The sequence below is a fragment of the Photinus pyralis genome, unplaced genomic scaffold, assembly GCF_008802855.1.
Source record: "Photinus pyralis isolate 1611_PpyrPB1 unplaced genomic scaffold, Ppyr1.3 Ppyr1.4_LG7, whole genome shotgun sequence".
In the NCBI taxonomy this organism is placed as follows: domain Eukaryota; kingdom Metazoa; phylum Arthropoda; class Insecta; order Coleoptera; family Lampyridae; genus Photinus; species Photinus pyralis.
The window spans coordinates 4,791,623-4,809,334 of NW_022170738.1; the positions used below are offsets into that span (position 1 = coordinate 4,791,623).

General features: G+C 36.1%; 1 protein-coding gene across 1 annotated transcript in view; it reads left to right on the forward strand.

The window, feature by feature from the left end:
- Positions 1-14,998: 14,998 nt before the first annotated feature.
- The window catches only part of LOC116175368 (T-cell leukemia homeobox protein 3-like), a 43,106-nt gene continuing 40,392 nt past the window's right edge, over positions 14,999-17,712 (forward strand). Inside the window, exon 1 of the mRNA XM_031493441.1 lies at positions 14,999-15,619. Coding sequence (XP_031349301.1) covers positions 15,154-15,619 — 466 coding nt within the window. The 5' untranslated portion in view covers positions 14,999-15,153. The remainder of the gene's footprint in view (positions 15,620-17,712) is intronic.

Sequence of the window (17,712 nt, forward strand, 5' to 3'; positions counted from 1 at the left end):
ACATAATAGTGACCTCGATCCTTTGATTTTATTGGCGCGGTTGCCATAAATCGTGGATTTAAAAGCACAATTTATTGTGGCAGATGACGAAGGCATTTTCATAAATGCAAAAAGATATAAAACCTAATAGGTAAGGAATAAGAAATCTGTTGTGCGCCGATTACCAAACTCTTGTTATAAAAGTTTAAGGGGGTTGGTCCAGCGTCTCTGGAGGCTTGTACTAAAGTTTGATATTGTTTTATTTGCTACCCTCTCGCGGGGTCAAGCGCTAACTAAATTAGTTTCTAGGTCCGATTTGTATTCCGCTATTGCTGCCGTTTTGTTATTGCCTTGAGCAGAATTAGTTTGCACTCCCTTTCACTTTAGTCTCTTTCGCCCATCGCCCTGTTAATAGGACAGCTATGGACTTGCTGGCTTCTTACGAAATTTGTTTCATTCACATTCATATCTCGCATGTAGCTACGGAGGAAGTTAAATGAGAGCGTTGTATGCAAGGGGTAAAACCCGACTGGGCCGCCACTTAAAATAAATTGTCATGAGTTCCGACTGCAGATTTTTTGTGGTTCCCATTTCGCCGATTGTGTATTCTACAAGCGTATTGTTACAGTCGTTCTCTTGTTTTATTCTCTTTTCCAGTCTTACATGCGGTTGGCTGAAGAGACATAGCTCACTTGTAACTGCCGCCATTCGTCTTCCTCTCTCTTGCAGAAATCCCATAACGCTAGCATGCTCTGATTGTTACTCTTTTGTCTTTGTCGGCGTCACATCAATTTTTCAAACATGGCGCGGAAACAAATGAGCAACCCGGCAAATTGAAGTAAGAAATAGCGGTTAGCTTTTGTTTTATGCCATGCCAACTGCTGTGCTATTGTTATGTTTAAGGGTTTTTTATAAATCTTTTACGCCCACTGAATTGTTTGAGAGGGTTTCATATTGCCTGCTTTTTATTGCCCTCGAGAATTGTATTCTTCCTCTCTAATAAACTTCCACTTGTGTAATTTCGATTTTATTACTGGAAGTCAACATATGTTACAAGTTTTTAATAACATATAACGGCTATTAGTCTGCCCATTTTCACTTACATTTCCATCTCGGTGTGACGATCTAGCTCAAATGAGACTGAAAGAAATTTCATTTATTTAACTCTCCCTAAAACTTATGATTAAAATTTCAAGTAATATTCGTGCATAAAGTAAGTGTATTTTAACTATGCGAATCTCGTTCTCACGCACCAACAAACAGCGAAAATTAGTTATTGCTCCCTAAAGTAAGTCAGAAGATGCATCGTTTTGAACTGGCTGAGCACGTAAAACTTTATACGATTGTTCAACTTGTAATGCGTACCAACCCTTAATAATTGATAGCCTGGGTTTTATACAAATGGTGGAATGAAGTTTAATATAGTTATATTTGAGTGAGTGCGATATTTGGATGTCTCTCTTGAGAGTCAACCTGCGTTTCTATTGTAAGCCATTGTATGAAGAGTTTTTATCAGGCGTACTAATATTACTTTTTTTACTTTTACTTTACTTTCTCGGTTTTTACGTCAAAATTAATTTTAAATTTCTGCACACAATTTCTGAATTACGTCCGCAGCACCTATATGTTGGGCGACTGAGAACTAATTTAATGATGTGCCAATTTCGCACTCAAAGCGTTATTTAATACATGGTCATGTATACACTCCAAAGACCATACTATCATTACATCCCAGTTCGCAGCATATACAAATACAAGTATTGCACAATATTTGATTAAAAAGTATATTTTAAAGCATATACAATATTTTTGATTATAAACAAGGCTAAAATCAAAAATAGGTTGATAGAGACTTGGATGACGTCTTTCTAAATCAGCTGGTCTAAGTTGTAATGGTCCTAGGGCTCTCCCAGTCGACACTGAAAATATTGACTTATCCTATACTTACAAACATGATTCATATAACGGTACTCAAAACAAAAGCATATGGAGTAGGTATGTCATGTTTTAGGTATCGGCATTTTTACAAAATCCGCAAAATGTAAATAATATCAAATTGTGACAAGAAATTCAGTGATTAAAAATTAGTACCTGTAAATACACCTTCAAAACACAACAAGCAAAATAATCAAGAAGAAAAACCCGGGAAAGCGTGATGCCCTCCATTAACTACATCCCCATCTTTTTTTCCGCAACGCTCTTTTTTCCCCTAGCTTCGTTATTAAAATCCCCTAGCCTAGCTAGTCTCAAAGATCATACTACACTAGATAGCCAGCGTAAATGCAAGAGTTGTTTCGTGTTTAAGTAGTTCCATAAAAATATTATAGGGGGCTTTCAAAGTTAAGAACGTAACTGATTCATCCGAAGCCGTCTTCGTACGAATTCGAATCATATTATAAATACAAAGAGTGATTATTGTCTAAACACGAGACACATAAACATGACCTACTGAACACTCCTCACTATCATTGGGATAAAATTACATTTGTACGTGGGCGTCATTCAAGACTATTACAATTCTATTACAGACAGGACGTTACAATGAAAGAAATAATTTGAAAGGTTGTACACAATATTCCCCTTGCTTTTTTTTAATCAGCCCTAACCAATACATTTTCCAGATTTTCGGATTAAATTAATAATTGCAAAAGCGTCTTTTTTCAAATCAAATCAAATCAAATCATTTATTGTCAGAGTACCAAATGTGGCTTTGACATGTCAATAATGCACAATGTAAATAACCTAAATATAAAACAGCAACATTCGAGATATAACTACACATTTTCAATAAATATAAATATGGACGTACACTACACATTAAAATTTTGATTTACATAAAATAATAATAATAATTTAGCTTACGCTTACACTTATCATATAGGTATGTGACACAAGGGTGTAATATAAAAACAAACGACATATGATGGGACGAACATACAAAACTGATACGCATCAAGGCACGAGTTATCATTTGGTGGAATAAATAAAGAGTATATAAAATAAAATCGAAAAATAAAATAAATTGACAGGTTTCATATAAGACTAGATAGATTATCACAGTTGAATTCTTCAATAGCGTAATATGCTTTTTTTAATAGTATTTCTTTTAATTCCTTTTTTAGTTGTAGTCTAGTCAACTCTTTTATTTGCGTTGGAAGATGATTGAAGAGTTTTTGGGAGACGTACACTAGTCCATTTTGTGTCTTGGCTAAACGGCAATAGTTTGGCCTTATGTTAGTTCGGGATCTTGTGAAATGATGATGTATATCACTTTGTAATTTAAATTCATGAAGATTATCTTTCGCATACATAATACTATCTAACAAATATTGTGATGGTAAGGTTAATATTTTTAGGTCAATAAAAGTCATTCGGCAATCATCCCTATATCCAAGACCATTTATTATTCGTACTGCACGTCGTTGGAGACCAAAAACTCTTCGCGCTGCAGGACAATTTCCCCAGACTAAGATACCATAGCTTAATATGCAATGTATTAGCGAATAATAAGCACTCACTAAAACGTTCCTTGAGACATTATCGGATAAACGTCGTAACACAAATATGTTTTTGCTAATTTTTTTACAAATAAAATCGACATGTACTCCAAAGTTTAAGACCGGATCAATATGTACACCTAAAAATTTTACAGAAGCATTGTTTTGAAATGCATGATGTCTTAGAGTTAGCATCAGGTTTTCCGATTTGGTTTCGTTAAGCTTTAATTGGTTTGGTATAAACCATTCTAACGCCAGAGTTTCAACTTGTTTGTGAACAGACAAAATGTCATTTAACCCTTTGCGTTTTATAGCGAGCGTTGTGTCGTCCGCAAATAAAATACAATCTGCATAGATGTTTATATAATTAGGGAAGTCATTAAAATAAATCAAAAACAAAAGTGGTCCGAGAATGGACCCCTGGGGAACTCCCCTAATTACAGATAGTTGACTTGACAATACTCCATTGTGGAAGACGTGCTGAAATCTATTAGATAAATAGGAAGAAATTAACTTTAAACTGAAATCGTCAAAATTATACGTTATTTGTAATTTTTGCAACAATGTATTGTGTGATATACAATCAAAAGCCCTGGACAAATCTAAAAACATTGAAATTGTATAGGCACCTTCTTCGAAACAGTTCAAAGTATTATTTACAAATTCAACCAAAGCATCTGAAGTACTTTTTCCCTTGCGAAAACCAAATTGCTTAGTGTAAAAGAGATTGTTGTATTTCTTAGCATAATTTCTGAAAACTTAGTTTCACGTATCTACGATACTTTAGCTAATCTTCAAATATAATATGCACCTACTAATCCAGGCATATTTACATTGTAACCACACATTTATCTAATTTAGATTTGTTGTAATTAAGCATTTTATGATTGGGATAAACGAGATAATATCCCGCTTAGCCTCCTACATAAGAAACTTGTGTCCAGCTAAAGTGAGTCGGAACTAGAATACGATAAAAAATTTAATTTAAAACAATATGTCAATATTCGGAATTTTAATTTACAGTAAGGTAACCAGATAAAAACATCTATAACACCCACACAAGGTTGCGCTTACCAATGACACTGATATCCCATACAATAGCCCTTTATTCTAAAAATAACTGTGCTTTGCCATTTCGTGCGTCTTCTTACCCCGCCAAGTAGTTTGTACTATTCTCATAAAAACATAGCCGCTGGAGGACGCAGTCGACTTATGTGGCGGGACGAATTATAAGAGTCTAAAATTTATACAGCGCTGTCTATCTAGTGTAGTATGATCTTTGCTCGTCTTCAGCATCACTGCGCATAACGGTCGATTGGTTATATACAGAGCGTATCGTATTTTTGTTTCAGAGGTAATGGTGTGTTGCCTAACCATAAGGGTGGATTATCACAAAGGCCTTGACAAAATCGGTATTTGGTAGACGAGGTATGTAAATTAAGTAATGAGACTAACCCTGTAGCGGTTACTATAGCAACCTGGTCGTGTCAAACTGTAAGGATTGGTAGGTGGAGCTGGACAAATCATACGCCCACAGTGGAAATTTAGGCTCAGTATGTTCATCTGGCTGTTTGTAGGTGATCAGTTTTCTTGTATAAGTTCCTTTTTGTATCTTGTTTCAAAAATGAATGACCCGGTTCGTTCAAAGCGTCGATAACCAGTCAGATTGATTGGAGAACAGTTGAATTTGAATCGGACAATCCATTCATAAAATCATGGATTGGGGATGGGAAAAATTTGTTGTGGAGAAGTGCCATTGGTCAAATGTTAACACCAGAAAAAAATAGTTCGAAAATCGGCACTAAAATTATTGAACCCTATCTTGAGAACACTCGCCTCCGCAGTCGCACAATTCTGTGCAGGGCATGTCGGACTTGGCACAGCTGCATCTTTGTGTGCAGCGTTTCTTAAGAGAGGCGGTACAATTGAATCCATATTCAACAAACAAACTTAATCTACATACATTCGCAGGACATGTATGGGGACATTGCCTCCTGGCGCAACAGCAACTTCCGGATCCATGTGATTGGGGTTGGAGAAACTCGAGTGAAGATCAAGAATGGGAGCCTGTCTGGACTTTAAAACCTCCAGTTCCAGAAGCTTTTGTAATCTTAGTAAAATGTGGATGTAAGAAAGGTTGCACACAAAGATGCAGCTTTGTCAACTTTTTTCGTTAAAAATGTACTATGATTTTTGAGGCACTTTAGAAGACTTTTGTGCTTTACAGGTAAGGTTTTTTTGAGTTCTAAGTTAGGTCGAAGGTACTTTTTTGTTAAATATTGTGATAATTAGCGATTTATTTTAATACAGAAGTTAACCGCACAGAATTGCTTATTTGCCAATTTATTTAAGGTTTTGCGAGATCCCGCAAATACCGGGATCCCGCGGGATTAACATCTAACAATCCCGCAAATATCGGGATTGAGATTTTGCTGCGGGATTGCATTCCCTAGTGCGCACTGTTAAAAGCGCCTTAAAAATAGGCAAAGCACGTAAAATACCCTAAATAAATTCTCCCTGGGTATTTGACAATGGGGTCATCCCGCCTTCATTTTTTATTTCTGATCCACAAAGTACATTAAAAATAAAAAGACCCGTGTGTCCTCAATTTTTATTTGCGAGTAAAATAAACCCAAAATAAATTATTGAAAAGCTGTGTTTTTAATCCGAATTTGAAACGCTTCAGACTAAATACGTCACAAACCTACAACCAATCACGTAGAAGTGAGCTGGCAACCTTACGCGAGGGTCTGACGTTTGTCACATTTGACGTTTTGAGAGGGATGTTTAACTGCATCTAGCACGAAAGTGACAAGTGCCTGTGACAGATGACGCAAGTTTTATAACTTTTATATGCCATTCTCCTGCAATATTGCCAAGTGGTTATGTCATCTGAATGGTTCTAGGAGCTGATTGGTCGGGCTTATTACGTCACAGAGCCCGCCACAATCATATCGTTTTGAATAAACCTTTAAAACCGCACATGTTCATTATTTTTTTGCTAATCAGCCTCTATTTTTAAATAAACTTTTACTGTCCGAAAAAATGTTTTATGGTTTCAGGTACACGCTTATTAAATTAGAACTGCGGAATTCAACTATACTTTAAACCTCCATTCCCTTCAACCTTCCTAGATGTAAGAAAATACAAAACAAACCCTGGACATACATTTTTGACCCATTTTATGGGCGGGTATTGAAATGCTACCCTGCGCTTAAGAAACCCGCTATAGCAAGTGCCGTCCGGTGTTGCGAGGGTGGCGGCATAGCTGAAATTGAACCTTAGGGTGTCTAGAACAACCTCTGAAAGTTTCATAAAGTTATCACAAAATGCAAGGTTGAAACCTATTTTGGCTCTAACCCCTGCACCCTGCACTATCTTCTTACACCTTTTATTGCTTAAGTTTACTTCGATTTAACAAAATTTGTATCTCTTACCTTTTCTACAATGCCCATAGTGGCCTACTTTGTCTCGGAGACAGTGTATAGTGGGGTGGTGTTTTAGCTATGTAAATCGACATATTCCATTCTGAAAATCATATGCGATTCTTCATATACCTATTTGTTGCATTTTGTGAATTTATGCTTAGACGTCCAAAGGAGGCCTTATTTTCCATTGCGCCAATAGACACGATCACAAAAACCTTACCACCGATATTTTCCCGTTTTCCCTGTTTCCCGTCTGCAAGTCTGCTGAATCTCCACCGTTGCCTCACTTGCTTCATTTGTACAGTCGTCGACTACTCGAAGCTCAGTTTATAATTCTTATAGGTACTAACTTTTCTACTTTTGTGACGTAGGTATATGCTGGAGTTTGTAGGTATATGTTTATTACTCGAATTTCTCCGAAATAAAGCTGTCAGCTGTCAATAAATGAATATTTATTTTTTGGATACAACGTTTATTTCAATACACCACGATATATGCTGAAGGGTATAATCTTTCTGTCAAAGAGCATTGTAAATGAACAAGATATACTTGATTCCCTTAAATGATTAGGTACATATTATTTGTTTTTGAGTATGGTCAAATACTGAAAACGACAATGACAAACTAGGTACGTTGTTAACTATGAAGGCGCATACTTACATTCAGTAATTGCATGTTCAATTGAGATCGGGTAACGAAGAAATATTTCTTTATTTTTCAAAGCCCTTGCACTTTACACGCAAACACGTGTAAATAAACAAAAATTAATTATTATAATTTAGCAGTTATCCTTATAACAAATAAATTTATTGCTGTGTTGAATGTATTTATAAAGCGTAGCGAATAACTAGAACACTACTTTATACCAGAGACTGTAGTAACAAGTCTCTGCTTTATACACACATTATGGACTAAAAGGGGGTGCGCGTCATAAAACGATGAACGGCCGTTCTTTGTGTGTGTAGGCGAGTGGACTTTGGTAGTTAACAACTTCATAAAAATGTTTTTTATTGATTGCCAATTAAGTTTGAATTATTTTATATCTTTTACCGGAATATTTCACGTTCCAGTGAGATCCCCAACTCTGATGACGTAGGTAGTATAGGTTAATAAACGAGTATATACGTTATATACTTTTTGATAAAACTAACACTGCGATTCAATAAACAAAATTTCTAACTTGTTTTCACTTTTTAGTTAAAATTTACCAAACGTTCAAACCTAACAATGGAATTTCCATCGAATAATTGACTATAGGATGCAAACAATATTTGAACTGCAAATTCATTTTTTGCAATTTTAGGTTTCAGTATTCAGTAAAATGCCTTTATTCATTCCAGAAGAAGACAAAATGTACCAAAAAGAAAATGAAGTTTGGATTTGCGTAGAACACGATAAGTATATTTTACAAAGATTACCAAAAATGGAAGGTGAAAACGAAATATTATTCAAAGGAGTAGATTTACCAATATCGGGCGATCAAAAATTAGTGACTGTCGAGTCGCCTTTGGAAGTTAAAGCATGTAAACAAAAATTCCAAAGGTGACTCGACAGTCACTCATTGTTTATCGCTATTTACATTGCGGAATTATATAGGTTGACCTGACAGCATAGCTATTTTAAAAATTAATCGCATTACTCAAACAAATTCGATTATCGACTATAGCTAGGTGGTTATAAATATTAAATACCTATATGAAAATAATAAAGGTATAACATTTGAAATATATCTGCTATATTTCATGTAGACATCATTAATTGACATGGACTAACAAACGGACACAAATTCAATTACATAGGCTTTCATTGATCAGGTGATGAGTAGGTAATTACAGAATGTTCATTTCTGATTTCCGGTCCTCGTTTCATCGCACCATCTATACAATTGCATTATATATTGAAGGCGAAGTGAATGCGAGTAAAAGCAAATCCAGGCTGTATAAAATGAAAATTCGTTTAAAAAGTAGCATCATTAAAACAAAGCCGCTCAATTATTCAGAAGAGCAAATTTAAAGAAAATTACATTATAAAAGAGTAATTCATTTATTAGGCAGTTGAGTGAGCATAATTGGACAGCGATTCTAGGAAAATCAAAATGGCTCCGACGAGAAACAAAAGCAAAGCTCCCAGAATAAAAAACGACAATTAATTCTTGAAACAAAACACTTGCGGTTCACGGGCTACAGTCAGTAACAAGTTACTTTCCCCACCAATCGCCCCCGCTTACATTAAACGGCCATATTTAATGGTTTTATCGAGTGAAATTAATAATGAGATGCCTGATTGGAAGTCTTTTAACTCTAGTACCTACTCCTTTCTATTATTAATCAAATAATTACCAATCATAATTCTAGGCTGTGTTTCACAGTCATGTATAATTTGGAAGGTAACTATACGTTGGTACATTTAAATGAGTGCCTGTTTTAAAAAGCCTGGTAATATAATTTGTAGCTTAAATTATCATTTTCGATTTGCGTGCGACTTCTCGAATCACGCGAGTGTTATTGAAATCCTAATTACTTACTTATTTTAATATTTTATCAAAAAGTTAAATTATAAGACGGGAATAATTAAGGATTTCAATTATACGTTTTGTTTGGTACTTCAGTGTCAGCAGTGTGATTCAATTTACTTAATTTCGTTACAAAAATTAAAGACGACACCTAATGAGAGAAAATTGTCATAACATTAATTCCAAAATTGCGAAATCGCAAAAAATATGTTATAGACAATTAGACATATCTTCGGATAGCGCCCAATTATACATTCCCTGCACTTCAAATTATCACTCCAAATCGACACAAAAAATCGCTAAATTCGGAAAACATGATGCACGGATGCAGACATTAGGATGCGGACATTGGGACACGGACATTAGAACGCAAGCATCATTTAGATCACCTTACAAGTAGGACAATAAAAGGAATAACTAAATTAAACCAATGTTATTTTACTTATTTCATCTGTGTATGCGTTCTAACGTCTAGTTCTAGCCTAGGATCTGTGTCCTTATGACCAGATCACGTCCCAGTGTCTGCGTCCCAATGTCCGCGGCCTAATGGCCGCATCCCAATGTCCGCGTCCCAATGTCTGCGTCCCAATGTCCGCGTCCCAATATCCGCGTCCTAATGTCCGAGTCCTAATGACTGCGGCCGACTTCCTTTGCGGTCTATTGTCTTGCGGCCCAGTGACTGCGTCCTAATGTCTGGCGGCCTAATGCCCGGTCACCTTGCGTAACTTTCTCCAGAAATGTACCAAATCACTTTTTTTTTGTGGATGAAGTGAGTTTTTTTAAACATGCATAGAAATTAAGGCAGAAATCAAAGTTGAATACTTTGTAAGTAGGTACCAATGTTATTAGTCAACGTGCTACAATGCGTGCAGAAATGGTAGTAGAGTGGGCATAAGTAATTATGACGATCTTCGCAGTGCTTCGTTGTGCGTAGCCCCGTAGGGAACTCCTGGTACAATAACAATTCACCTTTCCAATCGATAAACTCGTATCCATCACCAGTGGCACGGGGAGTGTCCCCCACATAAACTGCCACACTGCCTGAGAAGAAAGGCTGTACGGGGTGAACCGAAAAATGTACGTGTAGCTTTTGATGAGATTCCTGGGGATGGCACCCAAAAGATCATCAAATTGGCAGAGCGATTCCGACGGTCTTAATTTATTTATTTATTATTCCTCTCTTGTTCTGGGCCCTCAACAGGCTTGCGCCCAATTACAGAGTGACCCGCATAATGTTGTTTAGAGGTGCCTCCGCAGAAGGTCTATAACAGTTTGTTTCGTTCCCTATGTTTCTTCCGTATGTATGGTTGGTTGCCTGTTAGAATAGAGTACAGATTCAGTATTTAAATTTTAAAAACCAGTATTGTCCTTGTCCTTGTGATAAAATTCCTTTACCTTTTATCTTCTTTTCCGGTCACTTTTTGATTCTGGCATGGTCGTATGTCCAGCGTGCCAATCTTCATTTGTGTAAAAATTTCATCTTAATTAATTATAAGGATCTTCACACATTGAAGTAAATATTTTCTAATTGTTACCCAATTTTGGAGACGTTTTTGGTTCTCATGGTAATATTTTTGGAGTTTCGCCAAGCGGATTTTGGAAGCACATTGGTCATCGGCTTGATACTTTGGCTCGTTTACGATCTTTAGAGCCGATTTTTACTACCTACCAATTTGTACGTTTTTCGTCTCGTCCATCATTGTGAGGGAAGCGCATAGCTTTACCATCGACATCAACCCGTATAAGAAGGAGCCCTGCGCCCCATTCATCGCAGAGCCATCACCGATCATCCCCTACAAGTGCGTCCCTGTCGTTCTCTGCGTGGCATCACCAACCCCAATTGTGGAACGGTATTCTACAACGAAAGGTCAGCTGTGTATTACTTGAACCTTCCCGACTACTTTGCAACGAACCATCGAACCCTGCATCCACGTAGAGACACCCTTGCAATTTTGTTCCCTTCCTCTCCTTACTTCCTTTCAGTTCCTTTGTTTTGTTGTAATTCGTGTTTTAATTTCAACAATTTATCACTGAACACTGGTCACGTAAAGAAAAAAAAAACGATAAGTAAAATAAAAACATCGTTGTGCTGTTATTGGTTATGTATTACTTTAAAACCGACAACCCTTCTGGTTGGTCGGACGATTAGAACTATTTTTTTTGGTTGTGCCTACTGCACCGAATTATTATTTTTGTACGTTTATGATTGTTAGGCAGTTATCAAGATAGCCTGTTGTTTTTTTTTGGTTCTTAAAAAGGTAGAATGCCCGAGGTGAGGTACGTTTTTAGTAGCCCGTGAAAGAAAGGCCTTTGTTTTACCCCCGCACTAATTATTTTTGATTTTCATTTTAAACGCTCTAGACCCCAAGCGTGAGGATCTAGCGGCACTTGCTACTGCAAGAGTTTATTTTATTTTCATTATTTGTACGTTTGGAACTTTAATCTAAAATTTTTATTAACCGTTCGAGATACAGCGATCCCTTGATATTATAGATATACAGATCTTTAAATTCTATGCATATCAACAACTAATTTAATAAACGACCAGTTCACCCCCAATAGTTCTTTTTTTTTGAATTTACAGGTATGTGTTGTTGTGTGTCCTTTTATCTTTCAGGTTCTGCGTTTCCTGTAGGTATCTTCTTGCATTTTCAAACGTAGTGGCGCTACCCTAGTCAATCAGAACCACGCGAATATATCCCTGAAATCTGAACCGCCTCGCTCCTGCATCAGAGCTAGACCGGAGCAATACCGGCATTTCTTTTTGCGCCCAAATGAAACCGTTATAGGTCTTAAGTTGTTCTATATACTACTCCGGTATTTACCTTACGAATTAGGAAAACTGCAGGGAGACCTAATTCGGAGTAGCTGGCAGAATGCTCGAAACAGGTCTGAGGTAATTCCCATCTCTGCTACAGATGAAAAATTCTCCTCAACCCAGGTTCGAACACCCGACCTCCGGATTTATAGCCCAACGCTCTACCATTGAACCACAAAGTCGGTCTTCTACGGCATCAGCTGAAATTGTGTTTGACGCATAGTCCATCGTCATAGTCGTCAGTCCCCCAAGAGAATAATAATAACAGAACAGAATATTCCAATTACAGGACAATACATGATTAATAGATGCTCTCGAATAACAAAAACAAGGTTGGTCTCATTGAGCATCTCTGTCCTGATTTTGCCCTTGAGAGGATTGAGAGAAAACAGCAAAAGAAGACGCAGACCGCGATATCGTTGCAAAGAAATACCCCTAATGACCACGCCATCATCCTTGGAGAGGATGTTTATTAAGCGGCAGAGCAAGGCGATGCAAGTTTTATAGGGAAATCGATGGTGTTCGTCATGATAACTGTCAAACGCTTGGACCGATTCGGTTCAAACTTTGCATAGTTGACCTATATGCCACAAGTAATAAGCCTATTGAAAATGGGTCAAATCCAATGACCCCGTTGGATCACACCAAGGTGCTCTGCCGCTTTTTTGGATCTGATTTAAGGGTTTATTTACTCGTGCTCCTATACGGTCTAGGAACCACTAACACGATCGTCTAGAGTGGCAGAGGTTGCATTCAGTTCTCTATGAGCTCTTTCAACCAAGGGAAAGTGGTTTCTGTACCTCGCATTTATACTGGCTTTAATTCCTGTATATTCCCGTTTAGCTTTACTACCTATCCGTCCCAAGATCCTCCCAAAGCTCTCCCTATATCTCATTATGTTACTCTAAAATGTATAGCTTTTCGCAAATTTGCTCCGAATTATCCCTAATTTTTCTATTCACCGAGTTCTATTTATTAAGTTCTTCAAATCCTTTCAACTCGCGTTGTCATCAAATCTTATCGTGTTGCCTGCCCTCAAGATTTTCTCAATTTCCTCGTAAGCCGTTGTCAAGGCCCTAAAAAGATGAATGACTTGTGGGCGAATTTCTTTACTAGATATATGAAGCATTTGAATGATATGGCATCCGTTGAACCAGATTTACTAGAATTAAGTAGTTTACATATCAAGCCATGATGGTGTCTAGCGGTTATTCGCAACCACCTGGTAGTCATTTTTTATGGAAAAGGCATTTCATGATGAAATTTCACTTCGATCTGATGGTACTGATGTATCAAAGGTCTCTTAAGATGAAAACTTCCCGCAGTTGTTTATTAGGTCACCTCATTTTTGCAAATTAGAAAATTCTTGTTGTGTTTAATTTCTATTTGAGAAATATGTTGAGACGTATACGAGGTATCTATGTTAAAAATATGTAATATGAATTTTCTTTTAAAAGAAAAATTCTTTTATTTGATCTAATATCGAAAATTGTTATTAAGAAAATTTATTTAAAATTGTAAACTAAAATCTAATAAACCATTCACTCTGTTGTTATTATCAAATTTTCGATGGGTACTAAACAAATAAAGCTATTTCAATCTTGAGTACAATTCATATTATTTGACATAACTCGTACACGATTGAGAAAGTTTGATATCTGATGGTTGTTCAGATCATGCAGAAATTTTTATGAATGAACATGTTAAATTTATAAAACAATATTATTATATATATATATTTTATTTATATATTTTATACCTATTATACATTTATAACAAAGTTTTAAGAATTTTAAAATCTGCATTTGTTCCCCGCTGTTCCATTCCTCGCTGAACACAGTGTATATATGATCCTAAAAAGCCCTTCCGGTCACTTCAATTATGCAATTTTGGTTTTGTTACATGGGATCTTAAAGCTTTGATTCGCCCAATCCGACCGGACTTACTTACCAGGTGAATCCGCATGCTAAACGCTCGCTCGATTAACCTAGGGTTCGCTGATATCTCTCGTATTGCGGATCAAATTGGACTCATCTTATCCCCCGACTGAATCTGACCTAAATTAACGCAAACCTATATGGAAAGTAACGGTTTGCCATAATTATCAAACACTACCTATATACATATCTAGATTTTTCGTGTTGTAGGTAGGTATCACATTATATATGTACCATCCTGTGTCTTTTAGTACCTATGGCCAAAGTAGTCGACATTTAAAAAAAAAATTTAAATGAAAAATTTTTATTCGCCATAAATGATAAAATACATATATTATTTACATTGTAAGGTATATATTTTTTTGTACTAGAACTAAATAAAATGTAGCGTGGCATATGTTAAAATTACCCATTCCTATCCCTATCCGAGAAGTTAATCAAACGCGGGCCTTAAATCAATAATAAAAATAATGAACACGGGTCGTTAATATATGAGTATCTATCTAAACACAAGCACTACCTACATGATATAAATTCTTTTCTAAAGCGCCATCATTTTAAAATTTTCCTCTGAAGCGAATCGTGGCAGGTATGGGAAAATTTGTATGAATGAAAATTGAACTACTTGCCCGATCTAAAAAAAACTTAACAGAAAGATATTCAAGATCTAAAAAAAACTTAACAGAAAGATATTCAATTTAGTTCGAATCTGTTTAATCCAATAGGGGATGTAAAAGGAGGAGCCATCGTAAAGAGCCCAACCAATCATTACTCGTATTGTATCTGTGTTGCCGATGCTATGGCAACCAGAACTTGACTGTCTAGTGTTTCGGTAACAACTCCCGAGCGAAGGTCTGAGCACTTACGGCTATTGCGGTGCATACTCGTATACATCGTTTCATTATTATAAAATGTTTAAAATTAATGGGGTAGTGTTAATGGTTCAGTAATTAGCGTACCTAATTGAAGACTTTAATTAGCAATGTCAGACCACGAACTGATGGAGGACGATCATGAAATAAACGTTTTAGATACAGACAGTCGTTTATCAAATAGTGACAGTGAGCCAAGAAGTTCAAGGAGTCATTGCTCAAGCCCGGAAACGGTGCCGAATTCGCATTCATCGACAACTACAACACTACCATTCAGTATATCTAATTTATTAGGCAAACACCTCGAAGACAAATCGGAACCCGAAAGTCCCGAAATTTCCACACACTTATCTTATCATCCGCATGGATTACCTCCACCGAGAGGCGTCGGTGCTTTTATTCCTTCGGGTTACTATGGACAGGGTGTGTTAAGGGTGCCAGCGCATCGACCTGTTGGAGGACCCACAAGCCCCGGAACTGTTTTTAATCCATGGGCTTTGAGTCTGGACCCCGTCTTGCAAAGATCGGCGGCCGCAGCTGCCTTTGCTTCGCAAGTTGTTAAAGAAAGGTTATCAGGTATGAAGTTTGTGTTTTTTCCCATTTATTATGCATGTTTGATCAATAAGTTTGTCGATTTACACTGCATAAGTATACATTTAAAAATTCATACTGATTAAGTGGCGCCAAAAAAGGTAATTTATGATCATATTGAGGCAGATTATTCCAAATGTTGTATACAAAAATAAATCGCTTGCTGTAAGTGTATAGGTATGAATGTGTGTCGGTAGACGCTTAGATATTTACAAGGAGACGTTATCCTTAACTTGCAGCTATTATAATGCTATTATACTAATTTGCTTATGTAAGCTTAAAGAAAGGAGTTGCTTATATATCCGACGGATACCCTTTTTTTGACGTCGGATTCACTTTTTTTAATTCACTAAAGTAAGTAATACTTTCAATTTCAATGTGCTTATAGATTACTTGTAGGTAGGTACAAATATCACTTAGATATTATACCTAGCTTGTCATTGTCTCACAATATTTGCATGATCTCAATTTTTTGAAAAAAGCTTTACCGGAAAAGTTTAGGAATAGGAAATAAATCTATACGTAAGTAACTTACCTTTGCTAGGTAATTTTTTTAAGCTTCAGGATCGACTATTACTATTTTTTTATTATTTAACTGTACCTATTATATTATTACTTATAATCAAAAGATTTCTAAACGAACACTGGATTAAGGCTTTTACACCTTGAGTAAGTAAATTATGTTCTTCCTAATCCCATCAATATCTTAGATTTTTCTGTAATACTATAAATTAAAGGGCATTCATTCATCGTTCATGAAATATACATACCTACATTTACCTATCTTAGATATGTAAGGAGAGTCTTTTATCAATCAATCATTTTATTGTCAGAAGTACCAAAATACAGGATATAAACTACAAATTATAAATAAATATAAATATCTTAAAAACATATGCGAACTATGGACGTACACTACACATTAAAATTTTGATTTAGATAAAATAATAATAATTTAATGATAATTTAAAAGCATTTTATAAATACAAATTTTTTGAAAAAGAAAAATGAGAAAAAAATATGCGATATTTTAAAACAGTTACAGAAATTTCTTTAAATATATCTGAACCAATATTTTTTAATTGATTCTAAAGAATTAAAATATTAAATATAACATGAGTAAGTACATTTCCGTGGGTAAGAAATCAGTAAGCGCTTTCGTTCCTTATTACTTATTATTAAATTCAATACCTAAACGTATTAATTAGCATCCCAATCATTGATTTATTTATTTTTTATTTATTTAGTGATTGTCCGTCTCTTGTTTTGCGTCCTCAACAGGCTTTCGCCCAATTACAAAGTGACCCGCATAATGCTGTTTAGAGGTGCCCCTGCTGAAGGTCTTAAGTTGTTCTATACTACTCCGGTAATTACCTTACGAATTAGGAAAACTGTCGGAAAACCTAATTCGGAGTAGCCGGCGGAATGCTCGAAATTGATCTAAGATAATTCTCATCTCTGCCACAGATGAAAAATTCACCTCAACCCAGGTTCGAACACCCGACCTCCCGGATATGTAGCCCAACGCTCTACCACTGAGCCACACAGTCGGATAAAATCAATTGCAGTCATCACGATCTTGTGTAATGTCTTCTTGCAGGCGTACATCAAATTAATATCTTAGTTATATCTTACGCATATGACACAAACGTGCTTTAAAGTCGAGCAACATGACGGAACTATCTCTAAAAATGAAGCATATCTTATGTAAGCTTCAGCCGGCCAGCCAGCATTATTGATGCATTTAAGACCTTGTTTGAAAGATGATTCCTATTCATATACGCTATCAACCCGTGAAATTTTTAATAATCCGTCTTTGCATTTGAATTTTGCAGGTCCCAACTTTCCGTATGCATCTGAAACAAGCCACCGAATGGACTGTGTGTTACCTTGTTCAATCCAAGTCATTTTATTTCAAAGACGATTTTTATAAGCAAACTATAAGTAGCATTTCCATGGCAATCATGGAATTACGAATAAACAACCCACTTAATTAGACATGTACTCATGTATAACGCCAATATGATTTTATTTTATTTGACATAAAGCAGATATGGCATATAGAATTCCACTTTCCG